The sequence below is a fragment of the Corylus avellana genome, chromosome ca7, assembly GCF_901000735.1.
Source record: "Corylus avellana chromosome ca7, CavTom2PMs-1.0".
Taxonomy (NCBI): Eukaryota; Viridiplantae; Streptophyta; class Magnoliopsida; order Fagales; family Betulaceae; genus Corylus; species Corylus avellana.
Genome location: NC_081547.1, coordinates 13478638 through 13503763, shown reverse-complemented (window position 1 = coordinate 13503763; position 25126 = coordinate 13478638). Strand labels below are relative to the sequence as shown.

Genomic DNA, 25126 nt, shown 5'->3' with positions numbered 1-25126 from the left:
GGCCGTAATGTCTTGGATGACTGGATGAGAACACTGTTTCGTTCTCAGATTATCGCATGGAAAGTCGTTCAATGTTTCAATATGTTTTCCAGTCCTATATTTGAGAGATTTCTTGGGTGTAATCTCGTTGGTTAGGAGAGAGCTTTTTCTGGGCAGTGGTTTAGAATGAAAAAAAAGAAAAGAAAAGAAAAGCAAAGAAAAGAAGAAAAAAAAACCGAAAAAGAAGAAGAGAAAATTCGGTTGAAAAAAAAAAAAGAAAAAAAAAAAAGAGAAAAGAAAAAGAGGCAAGTTGCCCCATTTTGGATTTGTGTTAGCCCATTATTATGGTCATTGTTGGTCCAATAGTTGATGAGACTAATCTTTTGGTCTTTGTGGTATTGTTTAATGACCCAGGCCTGGCCTTTATGGTGTTTTTTCAAGACCTAGGTCCACTTAAGGCCCTTTGTTGGCCCATAGTTGGCCTCATTTCAGCCCACAATTGGCTCTCATTTTAGCCTATAGTTGGCTTATTTTTTTCTTTGGCCTTTATGGTATTGTTTAAAAACCAAGCTCATTTTAGCCGATAATTGGCTCTCCTTTCAGCTTTTTGTTGGCTCAATTTCTGGTATAAATTGAAGACCCAGGCCCATTTAAGGCCCATAGTTGCTTCATTTTCAGCCCTTTTGTTGGCTTTCATTTTGGCCCATAGTTGGCCCTCTTTGCCATATTGTTATTTGAGGCGCATCTTCGATAACCGTCGCCAGCTGCCACCAACTCTAGCAAGTTTCTGGCCATCATCTCCGGCCTCTCCCGCCAACCGTTGTCTTCTCCAACAAAAAAAAAGAAAAAAAAGAAAAAAAAAAAGAGAAGGATAAGGAAAAAAAAAAAACGGTTCTTTTCAAACTTAAGTTTTCAGAATCTTCTACATTGAGTTTGGGGGATGTTAGATTATATTTGATTATCCTATATTATGAGATTTGATGGTAATGAAATATGATATTATGGGATTTGATTGTAATCTCCTACTTTTAGGTTATCAGATTTGAATGTATCCAAATATGATATTATCTCCGTGTTTATATTATTCTCATCTACCCTAGTTTTCCTATAAATAGGAGACTATTATATTGTAAACATCACCAAAGAAATAAGAGCAAAATGTAGCCCTTTGATTATTTTCTATTCTATTATTTTCGCATTATATTTTATTCTTCATTATATTTTCTTTGACAATGCAACATATATTTGACGTACATGAATTTTCGTAAAGATTGGGCTCATATCACATATAAAACTTGCATGTTTTTCTATAACATGCATGATTTTCTATTACTTGCATATAGATTATAAATCATTTGTAACTGATGATAGGAGGATTTACTTACTGTCCTTCATTTAACATCCTCATCGATCTTCAACCCCTACTATATTCATTTGCATTACATTTGACCTATTAGTTAGGGTCTGTCATGTGTTAAAAACCCTAGACCCTTTATTCAACCGTAGAGCTTACCCGTTTTCTCGAAGGGAAACCTAGAAGTCTCATTCGAGCACTTTGCGTATGGGGTTCGAATGGAGCATTTTGTGGCTTATCCGTTCCAACAGATTGCGACCGATATTGCTACCGGAGCTCTCTTGGGCTCACTCGGTTGAACACCACTTAGTCCGTTTGAATTTTAAGACTTAGAACACAACTCCTACTTAAATATTTCCTCAACCTGGTTCTCAACACTCCAAAACTACTCCATCATACAAATACCAAACCAACCTAACTTGCATCAACCAAAACCTTAATCCAACCCCAAAAAAGTACAATTTTTTTTTTTCTCAAAACCCTAATTTTACATTTTTCTCTTTCTATACCACAGACAATCATTACAACAACAGAAGCTCCATTTTTTTTTTCTTTTTTGATAAGGAATGTTGTATATATAAAAAAAAAGCGCAATGTGCCTCTAAGTACACAGAGAGTATTCATAGGAAAACCCGCAATAGCCCACAAAAACCCCAAAACCCAAAAGAAGCCTAAAGAACCTTCAGCCAAAAACTCAAAACAACCCTCAGAAGCTCCATTACATCAATAAAATCAACCACAACTTCAAAATCTCTACACAACACAAACACAATACTCACAATAACAATCAAAACCCAATTTTTCTCCATTCCTCTTGTGAAAACCACAAACTCACCTTTAAATATCAACAACCTCATACAACCCTCAATAATAATAAAATCAACGTTTTAATCAATCAAAACATATTACAATTCGATTACATGGACAAAAAGTGTAGAAAACTTACCCTCTTTGAGTTTCTCTCCAAGCTCTTCTCCTTCCTCCAGCCCTCCTCTCTCTTCCTTTGCTTTCTCTCTCTCTCTCTCTTGCTCTCTCTCTCTTAAGCTCACTCAAAGACTCTGTATCTAAACTCTCTATTGTGTTCTCTGGACGAAGGAAGAAAAAGAGGTGAAACCCCCTTTGTTTTGGACGTTTCAATATACTAAGTTTTACACTTACTGTACAATTTCGTTTATACGCGAAATACCTTCGTTTGAAAGCGATCTGACAACCAGCATTAAACGTGTGTCCAATCTTACCTAACCTACACACTTTCTGACACGTGGAGATGTTGTTCCGTTCAAATGTGCCTTTCCTAAAGATCAATTTGGACCATCAATCTTTTCCCACACATGTGCTCCTATACCATGTGGAGATTCCTTCGTGTTCTGAACACTACTCAAACCTATTTGAATGCTCTTACTAAGGTTTTAATCCTGAAAGCCCAATCTTTTCTTGCTCGAGATTCCAACTAACACGTGGAGATTCCTCCTGTTAGAATATGGATCCATAGTGTTCGAACATGGATCACCTGAACTGAATTTTTAATGCTTCTTACTTATAATTTTCTTCTGTTTTTGGTCAGATATCTATGAGCCTCACCGTGCTCAGTCTAATTTCACCAAAATATTTATTTAAATTGGTAATTTGTTTATTAAAATATTTATTTTTGATTTTACTTAGCATTTGTTTATTCTCGGATGTTCCACTACTGATAGGTAAAGTGCTAATTTTCTAAACCACAAGTAAAGTGCCACTTTTTCCCAAAGGGCGTGATCTGCACATGCATGTTTTGATGATAAATTTTATAGATGGTAAACAGAATAGATCTCATGTCGGTGAAGTGCAACTTTTTAAAACACAAGTGGGCAAATCAAACTCACCTCATATCATAGGTGGGGAAAGTGTAATTCCTCTTCTCCCAGACTCCCCCTCCAAAAAAAAAAAAAAAAAAAAAGGCTTCTGAAAAGCCATTTTATGCTAGGGGATGAATTTGGTGGTTTACTTTTGCCTTTTCTTATTATATTTCAGTGGTTGCGATTTTTGGAGATATGGGTTAATTGTGAGATGACCTTCAATTTTTCAGTGTTAGTCCCACTGAGGATGGTGTGGTGGTCACAAATAAACTGTCCGAAGAAGAGAAGGCTAGTCTTGAGGTAATATTCTTGGAAATGGCTAATAATTTTTCTTAGCATACACCTTTTTTTAACAATAGCCTTGCCTTTAGGATTGTCTGTTCCTCACGGGCACTTAAAGATACTGAGCCAGATATAGGTTTTATTGTAGAAGATAGTTACCATGATATATAAAGACTATTATTTTCAGAATTGTTTCCTTTTTGGGATCAATATTTTTAATTTTTGGATTGAACCCAGGTTTTGTGAAATTTTGATGGTTGGCATGGCTACTTAATTTGGCCCCGTTGACAGGGTTCCACTAATAGGTTGCACAGATACTTGTATTTTCATTCCTTATTGGATTTACTGTTATGAGGCCAATTTTAAGACTTCTTTGTCACAAAGAAAGGAGTAGCTGTTTAACTTTGTTTGTGAAGTGGAACAGAAGAAACGAGAATTATATTTCCTTTTTCTGGTGACAGTAATCCCTGAACAATGGTGGTAAGGCTATACTGAAAGAATTATTTATTATGGTTTACCAAGGTCCAGCCTCCTTCTATTCTGGGCTGGATTATTATGGCGGATTCTGTTGGCCTACTGGACTTTTGTTTTGTCAGAAAACTACATTACTGACGTCTAGAGATTCTGATTTTCTGAATCTTAATAGAGAAATGAGATATCAAGTAGTACTCCTTATGTTAACATGACATTTTCTAAGGAGAAAAACATAAGTACCAAGGTTATTGTCTACAAGGAGTGTTTGGTTCTGGCTTTCTTATAATTGATCTGTGGTAGTGAGCTGATATTTTGGTTGATACTGTTGATGGCATTGCTTAAGCCTGTCTGGAGAAAATGTTGTAACCACATCAACTCAATAGTAGTATGTGCCATAACCTTGTATATTACTTCGGCACTAGACCATGCCACTACTATCTGTTTCTTACTTTTCGAAGTGACAATTACCACTTAAGAATGTACAATATCTCATAGTAGATCATGATGTAGGACAAGCAGCGTTGAGAAGTAAGCTTGAAAAAGGAAAAAGAGAAACAGAGAGAAGAAGCAGAAAAGCTAGAGAAAATCAGAGAAAGAAGCTCGGGGGAGAAAGAGGAACTTAGGGGGAAGAAGACGACAAGTCCATGTCAATAATATTATTTATCAAAAACTGTCTAGTACAATGGAAACTTAAGCTTAAATAGGGTAAAGGTTGAACCCTAACCCTAGTGATAATTGGGCTAATGGCCAGATAAAAATGACATAAAGCCCCAAATGAAAATAAATGAAATCTCAAATAAAATTAATACGTGTCTGAAAATAAATACTAAAATAATAAAAGCCCAATGAAGCCCAATAATTAGCATAATCATGTGATCTGTGGCTCGTATTTGGTGCTCTGCATCAGATCATCTACCTGAGGGAGAACCTACCCAATTTGTATCGGTAAAGCCTTTTACCCTAAGATGTCCGTTTGGTCTATACAATATCCTAAAACCACGAGCTATTTTCAAATACTGAATAATACGAGAAATTGCTTCCCAATGTAACAACACTAAATGCATATGAGATGGTCTAACCTACCAATCAATGCAACAACAACAACAACAAATGAGCCAAATTACCAACCACAATAATGCAGCCAACAATCACCCAGAATAAACCAATAATACCATAAACAGTGCTGCAATAGGCCCAAAAACAGCTCACACTGAAGCAAAACAACCAAAATGTGGTGGAAAGAGAGAGGAACTGGCTGAAATACTGACATACCTGCCGGAACGCACTGCAAACTGGCCTGAAACGGGCGAAAATAATGACAATTGAGATGAACTAGCAGAAAACACTGTAAACCAGACTGAACCGGCCGGAAAAGACTGAAAGTTGGCTTGAACCGACCAAAATGAATTGCCTATGCGGGTTGACCGGAATGGGTATTGGGTTGACCTGATAAAACCTGGTTTGAGCCGGATAGGTGTTGAGTCGAACAAGATTTTGGGATCGAGTGAATGGGTTGACCCGATCTCTGTTTATGCTGGACTTGGCCCAAACCAATTTATTTATTTTTATTATTTTTCTTGGATCTGGGTTTGGCTTGGCCCAATAGAACTTGAGCTATCCTTGTACCGAAATTCAACTAGAACTACAGATAACGTTATCCCCAATGGGAATAGGGGTATTTCCATGAAAATTCTTTGGAGACAGTCAGACCTCGCCAGAGACAATCACAATAGAACCAATTGACGATCACAACACAACCTATTCAATGAAACCACAACCTGCCACCTTGACAATCAACCTTTGCAACAATCTCCGACCACCGTAGACGTTACCAGCCACCATTGAAACATAGATCAACACAACCACATACCCTGAGTGATTTTTCGATACAGGGTAGAACTCATAGCATAGTAGCCACAATACGAATTCTGTTGTTTACAGCAAAAGCATTGACGACAACAGAGCTTATGGTGGCGATGATGATGGCATCACACCATTGATGACGGTGATATCGGCGCCATCTACCCCTTGTCATGGGCAGGGATGGAACCAGAATTTTTTGCACGAGAGTCCGAACCTACGTAAATAAATTCATATATATAGTGCCGCTATGTGTGCGCTTGCACATTTATGTAATATAAAAATAGACAAATCTCTAGTCAGATGATGGCAATGACCTACTATGTCATGTTTATGATATCAGAGATATACTAGTATGCATTTATGTTAATTATGGCATCTGAGGGGTGCTATGGCCATAAAGTTTTTTAATTTTTTTTAAAGTTGGGACACTACAGTTAGCTATGTGAATCTATGATTGATATTTTCTTTTTCTTTTAATACTTTTAGGGTGTTGCTTTATTCCCAAGTCTGCTGCATGCAATAGTTAAAAGAGTAATGCTACACAGACTCCCACTTTTTTATATCCATTTTCCTACTCCCCTAGGTGGTTTTTAAAACCATCATTCGATTAATCAAATTTAATGGTAGTTTTAAAAGTCACCTAGGGGAGTGTGAAAATGGGTATGGGAAAGTTGGTGTGTGTGTAGCATTACTCATAGTTAAAAGTATATCATTTGACATTCTGCTGTCATTAAGTTTGAGAAGTGTACTCTTCATAAAAATTATTGGGTCAAGTTGGTTGCTATGGAAACACTTCTCTCTCTTTACATTAGCTTCATTTATGTGCATAACCCTAAAAAGAAATGCAATTTAGTTGTGATTTGTTTGGGTATTTTCTAACTTTATTGGTTACTGTTTTAGACAGCTTTTGATTTTGATTTTCTTTTTGTTTTTCACTCCAACTTGAAAAGCTCATGGTTTGCTACAGTAAAGTTATTAGAACTTGTTTCTTCACTTGCCTATGTGCATTGTTGAGAATGCTTGAGTGGACTTGATGTCTCGTTATGCTAAGTTTAGAACTACTTGTGCATTTCTTCTGCAGTAATTTATTTTTTTTATAAGTTATAATGATATAAAAAGCGCAAAGGGGCGCGACCTACATACACGGGAAGTATAAACAGAGAGCGCCTAAGAGGGAGAGAAATGAAAAAGAAAATTAGAGAAACGAATCACTAAAGGAGCTAGCCAAGCGGCCGTCAAAGAGTAAAAAGTATTTAAGAAAAAATGAGTCAATTCCTCTATAGTCCTAGTGGAATTTTCAAAACATCTAGTATTTCTTTCATTCCAAATACACCACATAAGACACAGAGGGATCATCTTCCACACAACCGCGCTTCGAGATCGTCCTCCCGACCACCAGCTATTGAACAAGTCCCTCACCCTGCAAGGCATGACCCAAAGCAACCCAAACCGCTTAAAAATCTTCTGCAGTAATTTATTCTTCTAGTTAATTTAGTTTTTGGCTGGTCATTACATATTATAATCTCTGCTATGTATTTTGGTAGAATTTAAAAAGTTCTTATATGTTTACTTCCTGATGTGTGGCAGACTAGGCTGAAAGATTACGAGGCAATGCTAATTAACTCCCCCAAAGATCCAATTGCTCTTGAAGTGAGTCATTGATTGTTATGCAGGATACCAGTTCTGTTTATTTGTTACTATATTTTCAAAATTTTCAAGATATGGTGGGGGGTCACATATGAAAATCGTTGGGTAGCTACCATTTGAAAGTGTTTTTTAGTATTTGAAAAGAGAAAAGAGTTGCGAGAAAGTTTACCAAACATTAGATTCTCGTTGTTTGGTATTATGTTGGCGATGTTTATGACTCAACTGAAATCAACTCATCCAAATACATCTTTAGATGGCACAAGTTATATAAGAAAAATGGAAGAGACGCAGATGACATGCAAGCACACAAGCTAAACTTTTATTTGATAGAGGAAATACATTGGTTAATTGATTAAGGCAGAGTCCAAAGGCTATACTTGATGGTGGTGTAGAACAAAGGGAGAACCTCTGTCACTGAAATCCTGAGTCCAACTAGTTGTGATCTAATAAACATAAATGAGAAATGACAGAAAAAGCCTGAATAAACAACTTCTTGAACATGTTCAAATGCTATGGAGCCCAAGCCAAAGGACTAGAATAAATATATTTTTTTCTTCACTCTCTGTTCATCTAATTACATTCCTGGTTTCACCAAAATAGGAATTTATTTCCTGTGCCAACTATTCTTCATATATTATTGATGGGATATGCAGGGAGCTGCAGTGACCTTGGCACAATTAGGAAAATATTCTCGGGCTTCCTCTTTGCTTGAGGACTTGACAAAGGTATGTTCATGTTTTCGTGTTGGATACGTCTATGAATTTTATGTGCCACAAACTGGACATGCTAATCCAGTCATGCTTCTAATATAATCTTCAACTGATCTTTTGTGCTCCATAGGAAAAACCAAGTGATCCTGATGTTTTCCGATTGCTTGGAGAAGTTAAATACGAACTCAAGGATTTTGAAGGGAGTGCTACTGCATATAAGTCTGCCCAGATGGTAAGTCTTCCTCAGATGTGCAGGATAATTTGCTGCTGCTGCTGTTTCAGATAACTATCCACCCTGACCATGTTTCACTTCGGTATACCGAAGAATGAGTCCTCATTTATTAGCATTGGGCACCTACTAATTAACATTCGTGTTTGTATGCACTTAGGGTGGTTGTCTTCATCTACAGGTATTAGTTCCACTCAAAACTGGTTAGGACAGCCTATCATCTAGAACTTGCCCTAATTTAAATATTGGGGTTTCCTACGATCAATCTAGAGGGGAAATAAGGATTTTGGTTTTAGGATTTGTTCATTAGAAGAGTAGTCTAGTGGTTGTGGAGGAATGGAATTGGAAAAAACGTAAGAAAATGCAGATCAGATGATGCAAGATCTTACTGGGTGCAGCTATTTGAAGGATATATTGCCGGCTAGGATTAGGGTTTAGTATAGGTTATTGTTTTTAATGGTGTCACAAAGTGGCTATGCTCCAGGGTTTGGAAAGAGTAAGAACATAGTGAATTTTGGGGGAACTATGTGTGTGGTGAGTAGCGAAGCTGCTTTACTGAGTTTACAAGGTGAAGGAGTGGTTACTTTCCCCATGGCTATGTATATATATTGAGCATGTCTGGTCAAAGTTTATCTTGTCTTTATCACGAGTCGTTTTCCTTGGCTAATAATGAAATTTAGTTTTTCTCATATCTGTGGGTTCTTCAATTTGTTGGCTCGTGTAATAGATTAGTTAACATGTTGGTTATCCATATGAGATGAAAGACCATGAATAAAAACGAAATTACATCTGGACACCCAAATAAAACCAATGTGCCATTATTTTAGACCATCTATATCAAATTAAGAAATTAATAAAGTACCCCCAATTCGTAAATTAAGAGGTAACTAAAACAAAACAAACCACCAACATCTTAACGCAAAGAAACAAAGAAATGAGACATGGTATTTCATGTCCCTCTTCACTCTCCCTGTGGGTGTTGCAACCCGTATAGAGAAGCTTTAGCGAGATTTCTTATGGGATAAGTTAGATGAAGAGTTCAAATTTTACCTGGTAAGCTAATCCAAGGTTTGTTCTCCAATCTCTGAGGAAGGATTGGGGGTTAGGAACTTGATGATTTTCAATCGGGCTTTCTTCGGGATTATTATTTCATTTTAGTTTATGAATGTTTACATTGATTATTATTAACCTTTTTCACTAGTTATTTTAATCAATATTTTCTTATTGCCTAACAGGTGTCTAAAGATATCAATTTTGAAGTTTTGCGTGGCCTTACAAACGCATTACTTGCGGCTAAGAAACCAGATGAGGTTTGTCATCATACTTGTGGATTGAAACTAGCACTGATTCAAAATTTAAAATCCTTTTCAATGGGCATATCTTTGTCATGGCATCATCACCTATTGTTGATGGGCCAATGTGGGGATGACCAAGGGTCTTTTGAACTGACAAATGCAATCATATCAAGAAGTTTTCTACACGGTTTGTTGTTTACATGTTTTGGGTGAGTTATATTCTTAGAAAATATAAACTAGCTTCGTCCCATGAAGAAAAACAAACAGAAACTAGCTTTCTTTAGTTAAAGTCAGTTGTTGTGGGGTGCATTATCTCCTTTGTGAATCCCAAAAGCATTGTTGATGGTTGCAAGTGTTTGAATGCTCATCTGATAATTTTAGGATATTGAGTCTATATTATTGAGGTTTTTTTTTTTGAAGGAAACTTTTGATATGTGTTTATTGCCTGATTTGATTACATATAATTTCATTCCTGTTATTGTAATAAGCAGCAAGTGTTTCTCCATAATAGGTAGGACTTTTCTATTTAATCTCGTGCAATACATTGGAATAAGACAGTATTCCTCTTCATCTTTCTCCAAATTCCTTGTCCTTCTCTGTGGACTATTTTTGGTCTTTCTCTTTAAACTTGGTATCAAAGTGGGTGTGGTTGGTTTTCAGTTCTTGGGGTTGTTTGTTGGTTTCCTTGCTGTGTCGGCAAACTCACGTTCATTCTGCACTGGTGGCCATAGAAGACCAAAGTTTGTGATTCTTCTAGAAGGCCTGAAGCATTTTGGGTGATTCTGTGTCACCAGAGTTACCGGTGAACTTGTGTCGATCGAAACTTCTCATTCTCAATCGGCGTAGGTTTCATGAAGGGCTGTGTGTGGGTGAAGAGGCTCGGGGGTTCAATCTGAGTTCATCTATGGCGAAATCATGGCGTTTTGATACGACATTGAGTTTTTTCGGGCTGCTCTATGCGATGGTGGTGGAAGAAATACAAAACGACAAGTCGTTTTATAAGAAGACTAATATGAGTCGTATAGGCATGGACAAAACGACATGTCGTTTAGTTCAAACACAAACGATAGGTTGTTTAGATGGAGGCATATGACATCAAAGACTTGGGAACATGGGATATTCATCAAAGATTTGTCGTTTAGTTTGAAATCAAAGACTTGGGAAATCTGAAATATTTTGTTGCCAACAAGGTAGCTAGATTGAAACATGGGATATTCGTCTCTCATTGAATATATGTACTTGATCTACTTGCAAGGTAGTTGACAATCCAGTAGTTTCATGCTACTCAACACAAGAAGAAGGATTGACAATCTTAAGCTCAAGCGTCCTCCTAAACATAGAGCAAAACAAGAAGGTAGAGGGGAGTGATGAAAGTTTTTTTGGTGGATAAAGGCAAGTATCAACGATTAGTTGGCAGATCATATATTTGCCGAACGATCGTTTAGGTATTGCCTATGTGGTCAGTGTAGTGAACTAGTCTATGCACTCACCTCAAGGTTCTCATATGGAAGCGGTTTACCGAATCCTTTGGTATTTGAAATCTTCATCAGGTAAAGGGGGGTTTACCAAATATGATCACCTGAAAATAAAAGCTTATACAGATGCTGTTTGGGTAGGGTCAGTCACGGATTGAAGATCTACTTTGGGGTATTGAACTTTTGTGGGGGAAAATCTAGTTACTTGGCATTGTAAGAAACAATCAGTGGTGGCTAGATCTAGTGTAGAAGCTGAACTTCGAGCCATGGCTCACGAGATATGTGAATTATTATGGTTGAAGATTCTATTGAAAGAAATCTTATATGATTATAAGGCTTCAATGAGATTATATTGCGATGATAAGGCTGCCATTAATATTATTCATAATTCTATTCAACATGATCAAACTAAGCACATTGAAATTGCTACACTTTATCAAGGAAAAATTATGTGCAGGATTAATTTGTGCACCTTATTGAAGATAGAGGAATGACTTGATGTATATTTTGACAAAGGGAGTGTCCAGTAGTGCTCTTCATTCAACATTATGCAAGATGGGCATTTGAGACACTTTTGCCTTAGTTTGAGAGGTAGTGTTGAATAAGGAAACTTTTCATATGCGTTTATTACGTGATTTGATTACATTTGATTTCATTCCTATTATTTGTAATAAGCAATAAGTGTTTTTCCATCATAGGAAGTAGGACCTTTTTTCTTCAACTCGGTATAAGTGTACGAAGCGTTACATTGGAATAAGACTATATTCCTCTTCTTTTTCTTTCTCCAAATTCTGTCTTTCTCTGTTGACTATTTTTGTCTTTTTTGGGATAAGTGGTAATTAAACATTATATCAAAAGAAAGGTTCTGATTTCAAACATTGTTTTCGTGATCCATCTCATATTTGAATTAAATATTCCACGTATTGGGTCATATTAAAGATGTGTTTAAGCCCACACATGAGGAGTTGTAAAATATAAGGTCAATGATCAAATCCATCTTTTTTTATACGCCAATCTCTAAGGGAGGGTTAGGGATTAGAGACTTGTTGAGGTTCAATCATGTTCTCTTAGGTAAATGGCTTTGCCATTATGGGATTGAGAGGGAAGTTTCAAAGTCTTACTAGATTTGAGGTGGGAGATGGTTCTAATGTTAGGTTCTGGCATGATCTATGGCATGGGGATATGGTCCTTAAGGAAGCCTTTCCGAGTTTATTTGGTATTGCATGTGCAAATGATGCTTTTGTTGCAGATCACTTGGAAATTCCTGGGGGTTCCATTTAGTGGAACGCAAACTTTGCTAGAGCTGCTCATGATTGGGAGGTGGATGTCTTTGCCTTGTTTTTCCAGGTGTTGCATTTAGGGATAGAAATTGGAAGGCAAGGACAAGATGTAGTGGGACCCTTCCAAAAGAGGGTTGTTTTGTGTTAAATCATTTTATAGTGTCATGACTTTTAGTGACCATCTTCGCTTCCTTTGGAAGAGTGTTTGGTGGACTAAAGATTTGTCAAGGGTGGCTTTTTTTGTTTTTTCGGTGGCCCTAGGAAAGATCCTTACTATAGATAATCTTCGGAAGTGGCGCGTCATTGTGGTGGATAGGTGTTATATCTATTAAGGAATGGGATGTTGTGGATCATCTTCTTCTTCATTGTGAGGTTGCTTGTGCTATGTGGAATGTTTTCTTCAATCGGTTTGGGCTACTTTGGATTATGCCTAGACGAGTACTTGACTTGTATGTTTGCTAGTGGACAGTTGACAACACTCGGAATGCTTCTATGTGGAAGATGGTACTTTCACACCTTTTGAGGTATTTTTGGAGGAAAGGAATAATAGAAGGTTTGAGGACCATGAGAGGATTTTGGAGAAGATTAAGTCTTTATTTTTTGACACTCTGTATCTTTGGATAGCTGCTTTTGTTTATCCTTTGATGATTAATTTTCTTGAGTTTCTTGTTCTTTTTGCTTCTACTAGGCGACTTCTCTTATATATTCTTTGTGTATTTGGGATGCCTTACATTTTTAGTGATATCTTGATAACTTATCAAACTAAAAGCATTTGGGACAATAGGTGATTTAATAGTTTTAAAGTCAAAAATTGGCATCCAAGCATGTGATGGTCATTTATGAACGATGTCATGTAACAACCTGTTAGACAAGCAGATTTGTTATCAATTACAGCATTCTTTTTTCTTGTTTTTTTAATGCAGGCCGTTCAATTCCTCCTGGCCTCTCACGAACGTCTGAATTCACAAAATTCCAATGGTGAGGCTGAAGAAACAACATTGCAGCAGGTGGACCCTGTTCAAGTGAGTTGTTATCTCTCAATAACAGATTCATCATGTCTAAGCTCCCAAAATTAAAGTGAAAAAAATAAGAGGAAAAAAAGGGGGATTTTAAACATTGCTAAAAATGCAAACTCGAGAGCTATTTGCCTATAAAATGGGTTGAGGTTAGAATATATTGCATTATGGTTGATCTGCTAGTTTGGCAAATGGTTTTAGGGAACTTACAATACTTAAAGTTATTGATATTTAATTGAAACAAACCTTGTATTCATTCAACAAATGGAAATAACTTAACTTTGTTGTGGATAATCTCTTTAGTTAAGAAAAAAATTGATTATTGTGCCTTTATTTTCAAGAACTTGTAAAGAGTGAAATCAAATTCTCAACCATTTAGAGCTTCAACAGAAGTGAGATTCTTTGGGGGCTGCGAGAAGGGTTCCAAATCTAGTCTTTGATTTTAGTTAAAAAATTGCTAAGGTGCACCCTTAGGAAGTTGGTATAATTTTAAATGATAAATGTAACGATGTTAAAATTGTAAGAAGGAGAAGACTTATGGAAGCTCCCTCTCTTGTTCTCCCTATATAGAAAGCATTAATTGAAGAGAAAAAGTAAAGCTTCTTGATCCCTTTTTTTTTTTTTTTGATCGACAGTTTACACCATTGTGGCAGTCTTTATGAGCCACTTTTTAAATCTTTATGGTTCTCTTTTTGTCACTCAAACCAATCAAAAGCATGTGGTGCAATTTTAAAAATGTGACTGAAATCCACATTGTCAGAGATGTTTATCCATATATTAGTACATGATTCCTAGTTGGCAGGGAAAGAAAGAGCAGGGAAGTGTATTTTTTGTATATTCTTTTTGAGCCTTAAAGGTACTCTTTAAACCCAATCTTGAAAATAAATAAAGAGAATACAAACATTAAAATTTTTTCTGTAAATGTTTTAAATTATTAGTTCTCCTTTATGCTGGATACATTCAAACATGTGCTTTCCTTTTTATGTTGTATTCTTAATGATAATTGCGGTTTTCACAAAATCTATACTTTTTGCTTCCTTTTTTATTTTATTTTTTTTTATATATATATTTTTAATATTTAATTGAACATGTCGAGAAATACACAAGGCCTTCCATCCCATTTTCTTTTAAAAGTTGAGAAAATAAGAAACAAAAAATAAAAAATAAAAATGGAGTAATGTAAATGCTGGAGAAAAGTATCTTCTTTTTGTGAGTTTATAAAATAAAGAAAAGATAATAGCCTAAAATTCATTAGTAGAAATGAAAGTTTGTTCTCAAAACATTTTGAATGAACATGATCTGCTACTATATTGGAAGTGTTAAGTCACATAATGCAGAATTACATATACCAGATTTAGATAAATAGTTTAGTTTGTGTACAGTTGAGATGAATTCTTCAGTTTACTTTTAGAATATTCCTTAAGATATATATATATATATATATATATATATATATATATATATATATTTTCCATCTTTTATTTCTCACTATCAGATGCCATTTTTGGGTTTAATTGTTTTTCTTCATTTTTCTTTTTCATTCCTTGTGATGAGATGCAATTTCAGGTTGAATTACTTCTTGGTAAAGCCTATTCAGATTGGGGCCGTATCAGTGATGCCGTATCTGTTTATGACCGCCTCATCTCAAGTCACCCTGATGACTTCCGCGGTTACCTAGCTAAGGTTCCTCTCTTTGGTTTTGTCATGAACATACTAGCCAAATAGTTTAGAATGTTTATTCTTCTTTTTAAACTAATTATGGAAATTATTTTTCTGATTAACCAGTATATTATATATACAAATGCCAGCTATGAATGCATATGGTAATGAACAAAGTTTTAGTTAAATTTTTAAAGGATGATCCAATCCGTTTTATCCATACACTGCTTGAAATCCCACGGTTATCATGTCACTTTTTTGGGCTGTTTTGGTATGTGTCACGTCACCCAGCCATATAATAAATAAATGACCAGAATCATATTGATACAAGGAACTTTATAGTCTTACTCTTCTAAACAACAGCATACAATAATGTCACTTTTTTGTGCTACTTGTGTTCCTTCACTGTAACTTATTAAAAAAAGTGTTGATTTTTCTTCACCATGCTTCCTTGTTCTGTGTTGGTTAGTGATTCTGTCTCAGTCTGCTGCTTGATACTTATCCTGATGCTCTTTAGATAATTTGAAATGAATAGAACTTGCGCCTAAATTTTATTTGTCTAACACTTCTGCAGGGAATCACTTTGAAGGAAAATGGTAAAGTTGGAGACGCAGAGAGAATGTTTATACAAGTGAGTACATCAATTTCTATTAGCAAAATGCATGAAGGCATACAAAATACACGTGCACACAAAAACCCATATATATATATATAGAGTAACACCACACACTCTCATTCTTTCACTCTCACTCTCAATCTCACTCTCATTCTCACACACCCTTAGGTGACTCCCACTCTCTTCAAAATCCAATAATATGGTATTCCAAATCCAATGGTGAGAGTGGGAGCCGCCTAAGGTGTATGAAAGTGAGAGAATGGGAGCATGTGTAACATGATATATATATTATTTGGTATATTTATGTATCGATATTGGTGCATGTGTATATATATGTATGTATTAAGCTCTTTTAATGCAAGAGAATTTCTATGGAGACAATTGGTATCTGCAAGTATCTAATAGTAAAAATGTTGAGGTAGTTTTATACAGCTTACACTGACAGGAAAGGAGTTCATCTACACTAACATTTGCTGCTCTAATTAATCATAGTTCAAAACTGACGGTGGTGGTGGGGTGTTGAAGGGTGACGTAATTGTTGCGTAGAATAACCGTACCCGGAATAAAAACGCCTCACACCTTTTGACTCTTCTTTGTTAATACTGAGAAGTTAATTGGATTGGAGTTGGATTTTGAAAATCCGAGTCTGCTCACTTTGTTTCCCGTACTTAAATGTGTAATTACAATTAGTACCGTGCTGGTGTAGAACCTTGGCACGTATGCGCGCACGTGTACACGCACATAGGATATATAGACACGTATGCACGCACACAAGATATAAGATGGTATGTATCAAATGTTATGTGCAGGCACGATTCTTTGCACCAGAGAAAGCTAAGGCACTTGTAGATCGTTACTCGAGATAGTAACTGCTTTTGGTGTTGCCTGCATGCCTGGTTCAGTTATTGGGAAAAATGTTGTCTCAGGAGCATGAGCATGTTATTACATTTTGACCATTAGATTATAGATACATAGGCCTCCAGAATTCTTGGAAGTTAGTTTTGTTTAATTTCTAGATTATTTGGGCTTGTAAAAGAATTAGCTGATAACAAATAAGGTCGGATCCGATGTTGCCCATCACCCCGATTTTCTATGTTATATGGTGAACAAAATTCAATGCATCAGTAAAATTTAAATTCTTTACTAGTGAAAGTTGAATAGGATTGTAGGACCTTGTTTCTATTTTATACTTTTTCCTTGTACTTACCATTAAAGGGGTTCAAAGCTAGTCTTCCTACAATGATGTTTCTCTTGTACCACATGTTATGATTGCATAATGAGTAAACTTCACATCACAATTACACTCTGCTGGCATGGTATAATAATCCTTGGAATTTTCAGTTTTTTTTTTTTTTTTTTTTTTTTTTTTTTTTTTACTAAGACTGATCAGAGGGATACTAACCCATGCCACATCAAAATTGTGTGATTGTGGTGTGAAGAGTAGCATTTCTATTACATAATGACCAAAGAATCAGTTCCAAAAACAGAGGTTGTGTTGAATTTATGTTTGGGAAAAATCATATTTAGTTCCTAGGTTTTCATTTGATTTGGATTTATTAATTGGGTTTCTAATTTGAAAAATAATGCCCATAGGTTTTGTACAGGTTTTAAATAGGTCATTTTGTTACTTTACCGTCAAAATTAACAGTTTGGAATTTGCCACCTGTCTTATTTGACATGCCAGTATCTATGTTAGAATGTCAATGCCATGACATTAAGTGCCAAGTCATCCATAGGAAAAAAGAAAAACAAAAGAGCCAACTCATAGAAACAAAAACCATCTTTGTCATCCTAATCTTTCAGCTTTGTAGCAATAAGATCATCATGAGTGAAAGGAATAGGATCCTTTCCAATCCATTTGGATTGGAGAATATTTAGTTAATGGTCAGGATCTCTCTAAAGAGATATTAAGGCCATAAATGAGACATCTGTCTTATTAATAAAAAAAATTATAAAATATTATATATATTTTAAAAATAATTAAAAAACATAAAAAAAAATAAATAAATAAAAATTAAGGAGTTGTTGGCAACCCCAGTTAGGGTTGGGGTGGCTTCGACGGTCTGAGGTGGCCGAAGCCACCCCATACCCTTTGGGGTATGAAAATCTTATTTTGACAATGAAATGGATCCCCATTATTCCATTTGAGAACCATCTCTTATCAACGACATGACTTGTATTTAGCAATAAACCAAAAGAAAGAAAAAGAAAAAAAAATGCAGGTTTAGAATATTTGTCCATATATGTTATATACAGCGTGTAACAGATCTTGCTAAAGTCGCCTGTAATTTTCAGGATTAGGTAAATTCATAGAAACATATTTTCTTACACAAATTTATGAGACAACAAAAAGAATTAAATAGACAAAAATGACAATCACAAACTTTACTTTACTTTTTATTTTTCCTGTGTATATCCCTGAGGCCTTCGACCAAAAGAGACCCACAAAGGATAACATTTTTGATTCATATTCCAATTGAGTAACTGAGGTTACTCAATTTAGGGTATAAAAACAAAAGAGGGCTTCAAAAATTGCATGCCCAAATTATATTCCCAGGAAGAAGGTAAGTGCACCTCATTCGAAACCGGAAGTCTTTCTTCTCCAAGTATGTGTATTAACACTCCCTCTCGTTGTGGACTTTGAATTGTATCTGAAAATCATTTGAGTACCAAAAGCAATCATGCATTGTAATAAATTTTTGATTATGCAGAGTAAATTAGACAATCTATATATATAACTGAAGAAAAAGTGAAGTGTACTCTTGTCATTACTCACCCATAAGTTGTAGATGTTGTTTCTGACTCACCCCTCAGACTGAGTGAAGCTATCCCTTCTGACAATGACTGTACATTATCAACTCTACCTGAGTGGATTGGCCATCTCATTGGAACAACTAAACTCCTGTACCAAATAAAATCATTAATTAGCTATGCATTAAGAAAATCTTGGTAGTTGGCCTTTTCTTTTCTTTTTTTCATCTTTATTTTTTATTTTTTATTTTTATTTTTAAAGAAATAAGTCTGCAAAAAATTTGACTTGAAGAAACTTTTTTTTCCAATCCCATCTATAAAACTAAGTGCATTAGCAACAACTTCCTGTAAATTTTCTTTAAATTTAGGGAACTAAACTATTTTTGCTTCCTATTCAAATAAACTTTAAAATAGCTTCTCTTATTCTCTAAATATTCTTTCAAATAAATGTTAGAGGAAAGAGAAATCATTTTTTATATTAAAATAATGTTAAATGAAGCAAAAGTGCTACCCTAGATTTAGGGTTTCACTTTTGGTTTCATTGGAAGTCTCTTGGAGGTAGTTTTTTAGGAGTTTTCCAAACATTTAGGGAACTTAATATGATTTAAGAAAAATGTTGCTAGTGTTCTAACATGCATATTTAGAACATGTAAATTTTCATATTAAATCATGCTGCCTCCAATTAGAAAATCTAACTAGTATTGCATATAATTGAAAAATTCCCCATTCTAGCTTCGAAAGGGAAAAATTCAAAATTAGTTCTTGTGGTTTACCTGATTTACAATTAGCTCTCTATGTTATTAAAATGAACTCAAAGGTCTATAAGGTACCCCAAGAACAGTTTATTCCCTATAGTCAAATTCCGTCCACTAATTTAACAGATTCTGTTAATGTAACACTGACGTAAATAGGACAATTGTCACAATTTTATTGTCTCAAATGTTTAGAATCTGTTAAGTTAGTGAACAGAGTTTGACTGTAGAGACTACATTGTTTTTTGGCATACCTCAGGGACCTCTAAGTTCATTTTGATACCACATGAAGTTAATTACAAATCAAGTAAATAACATGGCGGGACTGATTTTGCATTTTTCCCTTATAAAAATTTAATAGCAGGTAATTAATTTACATGAAGAATGAAAACAGCAAAATGCATACCCATCTGAACATTTGTATTTGCATTGATTCATCTTGGCCTCTGTATATCTCTCAAATATGATATCAAGAAGACTTGCTAATTTTGGAATTTGAGATAATGACACAATTCCCCAGATCTTCAAAATCTGAATATAGCAGGAATTTTGCTTGAGAATGTCTACGGTCCAAACAAGAATCTGGTTCCCATTCACCTTGTACTGCTCTAGTAATTGGGAAGAAGTTCCGCCATGTACAAACACATTTTTCTTCTTCTGTGCTCGACGGTTTCCATTTGCAAGGCTTGTCAACAAAGAAACTACTTCCTTGCAAATATAAGGGTTTTTAACTCTTGACATATATTCCAAAAAATCATCGCTGAAGAAAATCTACATTGAAAAACAACAGTAATCAATAATTTATAAGAATATTTTGTTAGAATAATGCTACGTACTACACTCTCATTCTGCTGGATTGATCTGATAGTGTCCATCAGCTCAATGAGATGAAGATAGGATGGTGGGTGTAGTATACTTCATCCAAGATTTGAAAGAGGCATAGAATAGTAAATACACTAGTTATGCGTTAAAAATGTTAGGGAGATCTCGAGTATTTTTTAGTGATAGAACGATATAGCATATTGGGACACCACTTAATTCAAAAGCTTTAATTTAAGAGTATTGGTTTGGGCCATCAATGCTATATTAACCTCTCAATATCTTTCTATGGGAAGTGCTCTCTCTCTCTCTCTCTCTCTCTCTCTATATATATATATATATATTTCAAAGTGCTTACTCGATGTGATAGTGGAAATCACAATTGATATAAAATATACAGATCAATCTATCTGAAATCTAATGCCGATTCTCATAATCACATCAAAGAGTAAGCACTTGAAAGTGTATGAGGAAAAGAAAAATCAGCGTACCTTCCATCTTGCCTTTCTGAAAAGAAAAGAATCATTGCTGAGTAAAATGTGAATTTGGTCATGTTCAACCATGGCATCTGTCATAGCCTGAGCCAAGCTATCATCTTCATCGGCATCAAAGAAACAGCCCCTTGTCTTGGCATCAATGACTAGTTTCATCCAAATAGAGCAACTCTCATCAAGAGTTGGTCCATTTCCCACTATCCAAAGGCAATGTCTGCATGCAGCATGCATTGTGAAACTGAGCATTATTGATCGCCAAAACCACCAAATTCCCTCAAAAATATGTTGGATAATGTGTTACCTTGCGCGGGTTATTGCCACATTTGCCCTTTGACGGTTGGATAGAAAACCTACATCTCCGTTTCCATTACATCTGACAGTAGAGATGAGTATCACATCCTCCTCACCACCCTGGAACCCATCAACAGACCGAACAGTGACGGAGAAGTTGCCATTAGAATCTGTTTTGAAGTTTTTGAGCTTCTCACCAATTGCATTAACTTGAGCCTTGTATGGTGAGATGATTCCCACTCTAACCTTTGCATTTGTGCGAACCGATTCTTTAGCAACAAAAAGAGAAGAGAGTCACGGACCAACACACCCACCATAACTAACCGTGGTGACTTTGAGTATACTGCTATACAAATGAGATGACGTGGCATTGAAAATCAGCTCTTGATCTTATTTGTTTCTTTACAAGCAATGATCTAAGAGTGGATTTTAACTGCTACGCCATCAAGTTGAATGACAGTTGTTTAGCAGTCTACTAAATAGTATTACTGATATGTAAATTAGAGATACCTTTGAAGAGGCGTGCAACGATCTGAGTCACCACAGCAGCCTCAGCCATATTTTTTAGGCTGCGGCTGTCATCAAATTCCTCTTTTCCATGTGCTACATTTATGAAAGAGTAGGAGCCGTACATCTTACCCTGAATAAAACTCCTCTGGTACCTTCTTTCTTTAACATTGTGGCCATCCAAAATCTTATTCTCATAGAACTCCCTATTTGGAAATGAGCTTATGGATGGATGCATCCTATGCTGGACATTGAGAAGGTCTTTCCTGTGCCCTAGCAATGCCAACCTCTGGAACAAGCTTCTTCCAAATTCAGCTTCCTCACAAACCTAATAATAATATCAAATATTAAATGTTTTACCTGTGTAAAAGAAAATATTCAAAATGATAATGAATTGTTTTTTTTCTTAAAAAAAAAACTATGAACCTTGCTCTTAACCATAGCAGGGAGCTGCTGCTCATCCCCGATGAGAATAGCATGACGGAGACCGGGAAGTTGTAAGGGAATGTTTGATTCACATTCCTTAAGCTGAGCTGCTTCATCTATAACGAGTACCTCCAGAGGAGTCATTTTTTCTGTATACAATTTAGCAGAGCTTGATACAGTGCAGAAAATCAGACATGCTTTTGCTAGGCAGAATTTTTTTATGGCAAGCCTAGAGGTAAACTTTGGAAGAGGAGGGAATTTTTTAGAAAGTGATTTAAGTATGCAAAGACACTCGTCTCTCACCATCCTCAGTTTCTTCTCTAAGTTTCCGAGTTTGCTTCCCAAATTTTTACTCAAGACTTTCTCCAGTCCTTTCTCAACAGCACTAACAGTAGGCAACAAAGTTTCAAAAGATTTGAGCAAGTCAAGAGCTTTTTTCATCTTCTTCACCACTTCTAATGAAATAAAAGAAGTAGGTAAATGGGTGCTCAAATCTACAAGATAATCCTTCAGACTCACTACAATGCAATTGAATTGCCACTGCACAAACTCCTCAAGTGTCAGAGGATTATCACATTTTTTTTCCTCTTCCTGGGAAGAACCATCCCCACTTTCTTTCTTTTCCTCATGCTTTGGTGTCTTTTCCTTCCTTGTTTTCTTGTTTTTGTTTTCATTCAAGGCTTTAACAACAAATTTCTTCAAGATTTTCTTGCTCTTCTTGTCTTTAGAGGATTGACCATCAATCTCCTTCCCTTGATTCCTATTTATCACATCATCGTGTCTCCTTTTCAAGTATGAACTGTACTGCCCTTGAGGGTCCTTGAGAAAAGAAATCATTGATTGTAAAGTACTAACCCAACCAGATGGTGAGGCAAGGAATTTTTTTAGGGCATCAACTCGGCTTTCAAGGAACACGTCGAGAAGGCCATGATGATTACTAATATTCATTCTCTCCCAATTTCCAAGCAAAACAATGTCTCCAAGCCCATAACTATCATATTCAGCTGATTCTGCAACATTCTTTAGAAGCCGCTGTGTCACTTCCAAAACTGCAGTATTCGTCGGAGCACATGTAAGCGTTCTGCAATTCATTTTAAGAAGAGAGAATAACAAGCAGCCGACCGTCTTGGTTTTCCCTGTCCCTGGAGGACCCCATATCAGTTTCACAGTACTCTGATTATTGTTCTCCCTAGCAACCAAACAGCTAACAACTGCAGCTTTTTGGGAGTCATTTAATTCAGAAGAGAGGATCCTAGCCCTCGCATCTGCAAAGGCAGGGCTGCAATTTTCTTTAGAAAGGCAGATAGTGCGATTTTCAGCATCCTGCAAAAGGTAACCAAAAGGAACTTAGCTCCAAATTATTGCCAAATATATCAAAATGCAATACTCACTACAAGAAATTTGGTCACTAGTTAGCAGCCAAACTTTTAGCGACGACTCAAAAGTTGTTGCTAATAGCTTCCCGCTATAGCCTGCGTGTGAAAACAAATTTCCGCCAAGTTATGAGCGAAGACAGCTTATCGTCGCTGATACAATTTTTTTTTTTTTTTTTTTTTTCTTCCTGAAATTAGCGACTACATTTGAGTCGTTGCTAAAAGTTTGGTCGCTAACAACCAATTTCTCGTAACGACTAAAGTAAGCAATAATGATCAAAACTCTTACATCAGATTTAGGTTGCAGCACTTGTTGAATGATGTTCAAGTTGGCGCCTTTGAGCTCAGAGTTCTTCAGTGCTGTCCATATACGGATATTGGTGGTCATGTTTATCAAAAAAACGGCATAAATAGTTTCTCTGGCCTTGTTCTTTTGCTCTTCGACAGTGATGTGCCTTGAGGACAAGATTGTTAGTGTAACAGAACCCATATATTCTCGCACGCCTTCTACATAAGCAACAACATAGGATCTCTCTAAATCGTTACTGCATTGTGGTCGTCTTACATCTGTTAACGCAATGAGGTCTCCAGTCATAGGCTGATATGACCCAATTTTAGGCATAAATTCTCTCTCCAGTGTAACAAAGTAAAAAGGGTCTTTCGATGCGTTAGGTTGTTTTAATTTTCGAAGAGAAAATATTCTACGAGTTGGCGCTCGAGACAGCATTGACATGCTTGACAACAAGTCAGCATGTGTTTCCTCAATGAGTGGAATGTAGAATGAATTCATGTATTCTGTCGTGGACGAGAATTTTAGTGGGATCTTTCTCACCTGTTAGAGAATGATCTCATGGTTAAGACTTCAATTTTCAAGGGGGGAAAGATAAGTTTCACATGATCTGCATATAATTGCTAGGATATATCTCTATTTGGAAATGGGAACATAAAGAAAATAAGGAAACGTAAAATATGGTCGTTCAATGTACTTTAATTTCACTAAAACTTTGGAAAACATTGGTTTCTTCAGCTCAAAAAGCATTAGATGGTAGGAAACATAGATGTTTCTTTAAGCCGGGTTGAAAGCCTGACCCTGTCCCAACAAGACATTAGTAAAATCTGAGGTGGTTTACATTGTTAACACTAATAAAACATTGTTGGATAAATGTTCCCAATTCTCCTAATTAGCATGCAAGTAGTAACCATCAGATGGAGGCTGACAGGCTTCCCACCACAAACTTGCATATTGTAGTAAATATTTGGAAACACCTCCTCACTTGAATCCTAAACAACAATCCAAATCCTTAATTACCAGAATCCTCCAAACTAGACAATATTTATGAATGAGGCAGACCAATAATATTGCCAAATCAATTTCATAATCTTCCCCATAAATTTAGGTTGCCAAAATCACTACTTCTGTACAACTTTCAGTCCTAGCATGTCTAACTCAACTTTCTATTGGTAAATAAAACGAAAAAAAAAAATTCAAAGAAATTAATTAAAAACAACCCATTGTCATGCATTTATTACACGTCCTGAGATAATTGGCTAAAAAACAAATATTCATGAATTAGTATCACCCGAGTTGTCAAAAAGTACACATATGATTCATATCATAATCTCCACGTGTGTTGCAATAAGATGAGAGTTTAATGGTTGACAAACCTGGTATTTTAGATGATTTTCATTGAGAACATCCTTGAGAGACCAAGAGAACACCAAGTCTATGAAGCTTCTTCCAGGAATTTCTTTCTTCTTCACCTTACTCTTCTCCATCATTTCTCAGCTCCCTGCTCTCTTTTTCTTCTTTATTTTCAGTCAATTCCCCAAATCCCAAACGATCTCTAATATAGAGAAAGAAGTTGGCTTAGTATCAAAGGAACCTGCAGTTTGAAAGATGCTATTAAATAGTACATGCCTGCGATGAAGGAAAGAAAAAGTGCTATTATTCCCATTATGCTTTTTGCTTTGCTTCCTCAACCGACGCTATCAAAAGCAA

The 25126-nt window shown here is 35.9% G+C and overlaps 2 protein-coding genes across 5 annotated transcripts in view; one reads left to right on the top strand and one right to left on the bottom strand.

Moving 5' to 3' along the window:
* The window catches only part of LOC132186212 (uncharacterized), a 22157-nt gene extending 5304 nt beyond the window's left edge, over window positions 1-16853 (top strand). For 3 of the 4 annotated variants that reach the window (XM_059600069.1, XM_059600068.1, XM_059600071.1), the window contains exons 6-13: window positions 3399-3468; window positions 7375-7437; window positions 8088-8159; window positions 8275-8376; window positions 9609-9683; window positions 13347-13445; window positions 15006-15122; window positions 15673-16853. In XM_059600069.1, coding sequence (XP_059456052.1) covers window positions 3399-3468; window positions 7375-7437; window positions 8088-8159; window positions 8275-8376; window positions 9609-9683; window positions 13347-13445; window positions 15006-15122; window positions 15673-15813 — 739 coding nt within the window. In that variant the 3' untranslated portion in view covers window positions 15814-16853. The remainder of the gene's footprint in view (window positions 1-3398; window positions 3469-7374; window positions 7438-8087; window positions 8160-8274; window positions 8377-9608; window positions 9684-13346; window positions 13446-15005; window positions 15123-15672) is intronic. The other variant, XM_059600070.1, reaches the window with a different exon arrangement.
* On the bottom strand, window positions 15129-25126 carry LOC132186211 (uncharacterized ATP-dependent helicase C29A10.10c-like). The gene is made up of 10 exons (XM_059600067.1): window positions 24793-25126; window positions 23417-23959; window positions 21755-23077; window positions 21332-21656; window positions 20832-21090; window positions 20528-20744; window positions 19624-19988; window positions 18491-18616; window positions 18289-18365; window positions 15129-15666 (listed from the first exon to the last, which is right to left on the bottom strand). Exons 1-9 carry the CDS (start codon window positions 24904-24906, stop codon window positions 18290-18292), a joined length of 3348 nt encoding a protein of 1115 aa, XP_059456050.1. The 5' UTR covers window positions 24907-25126; the 3' UTR covers window positions 15129-15666; window position 18289.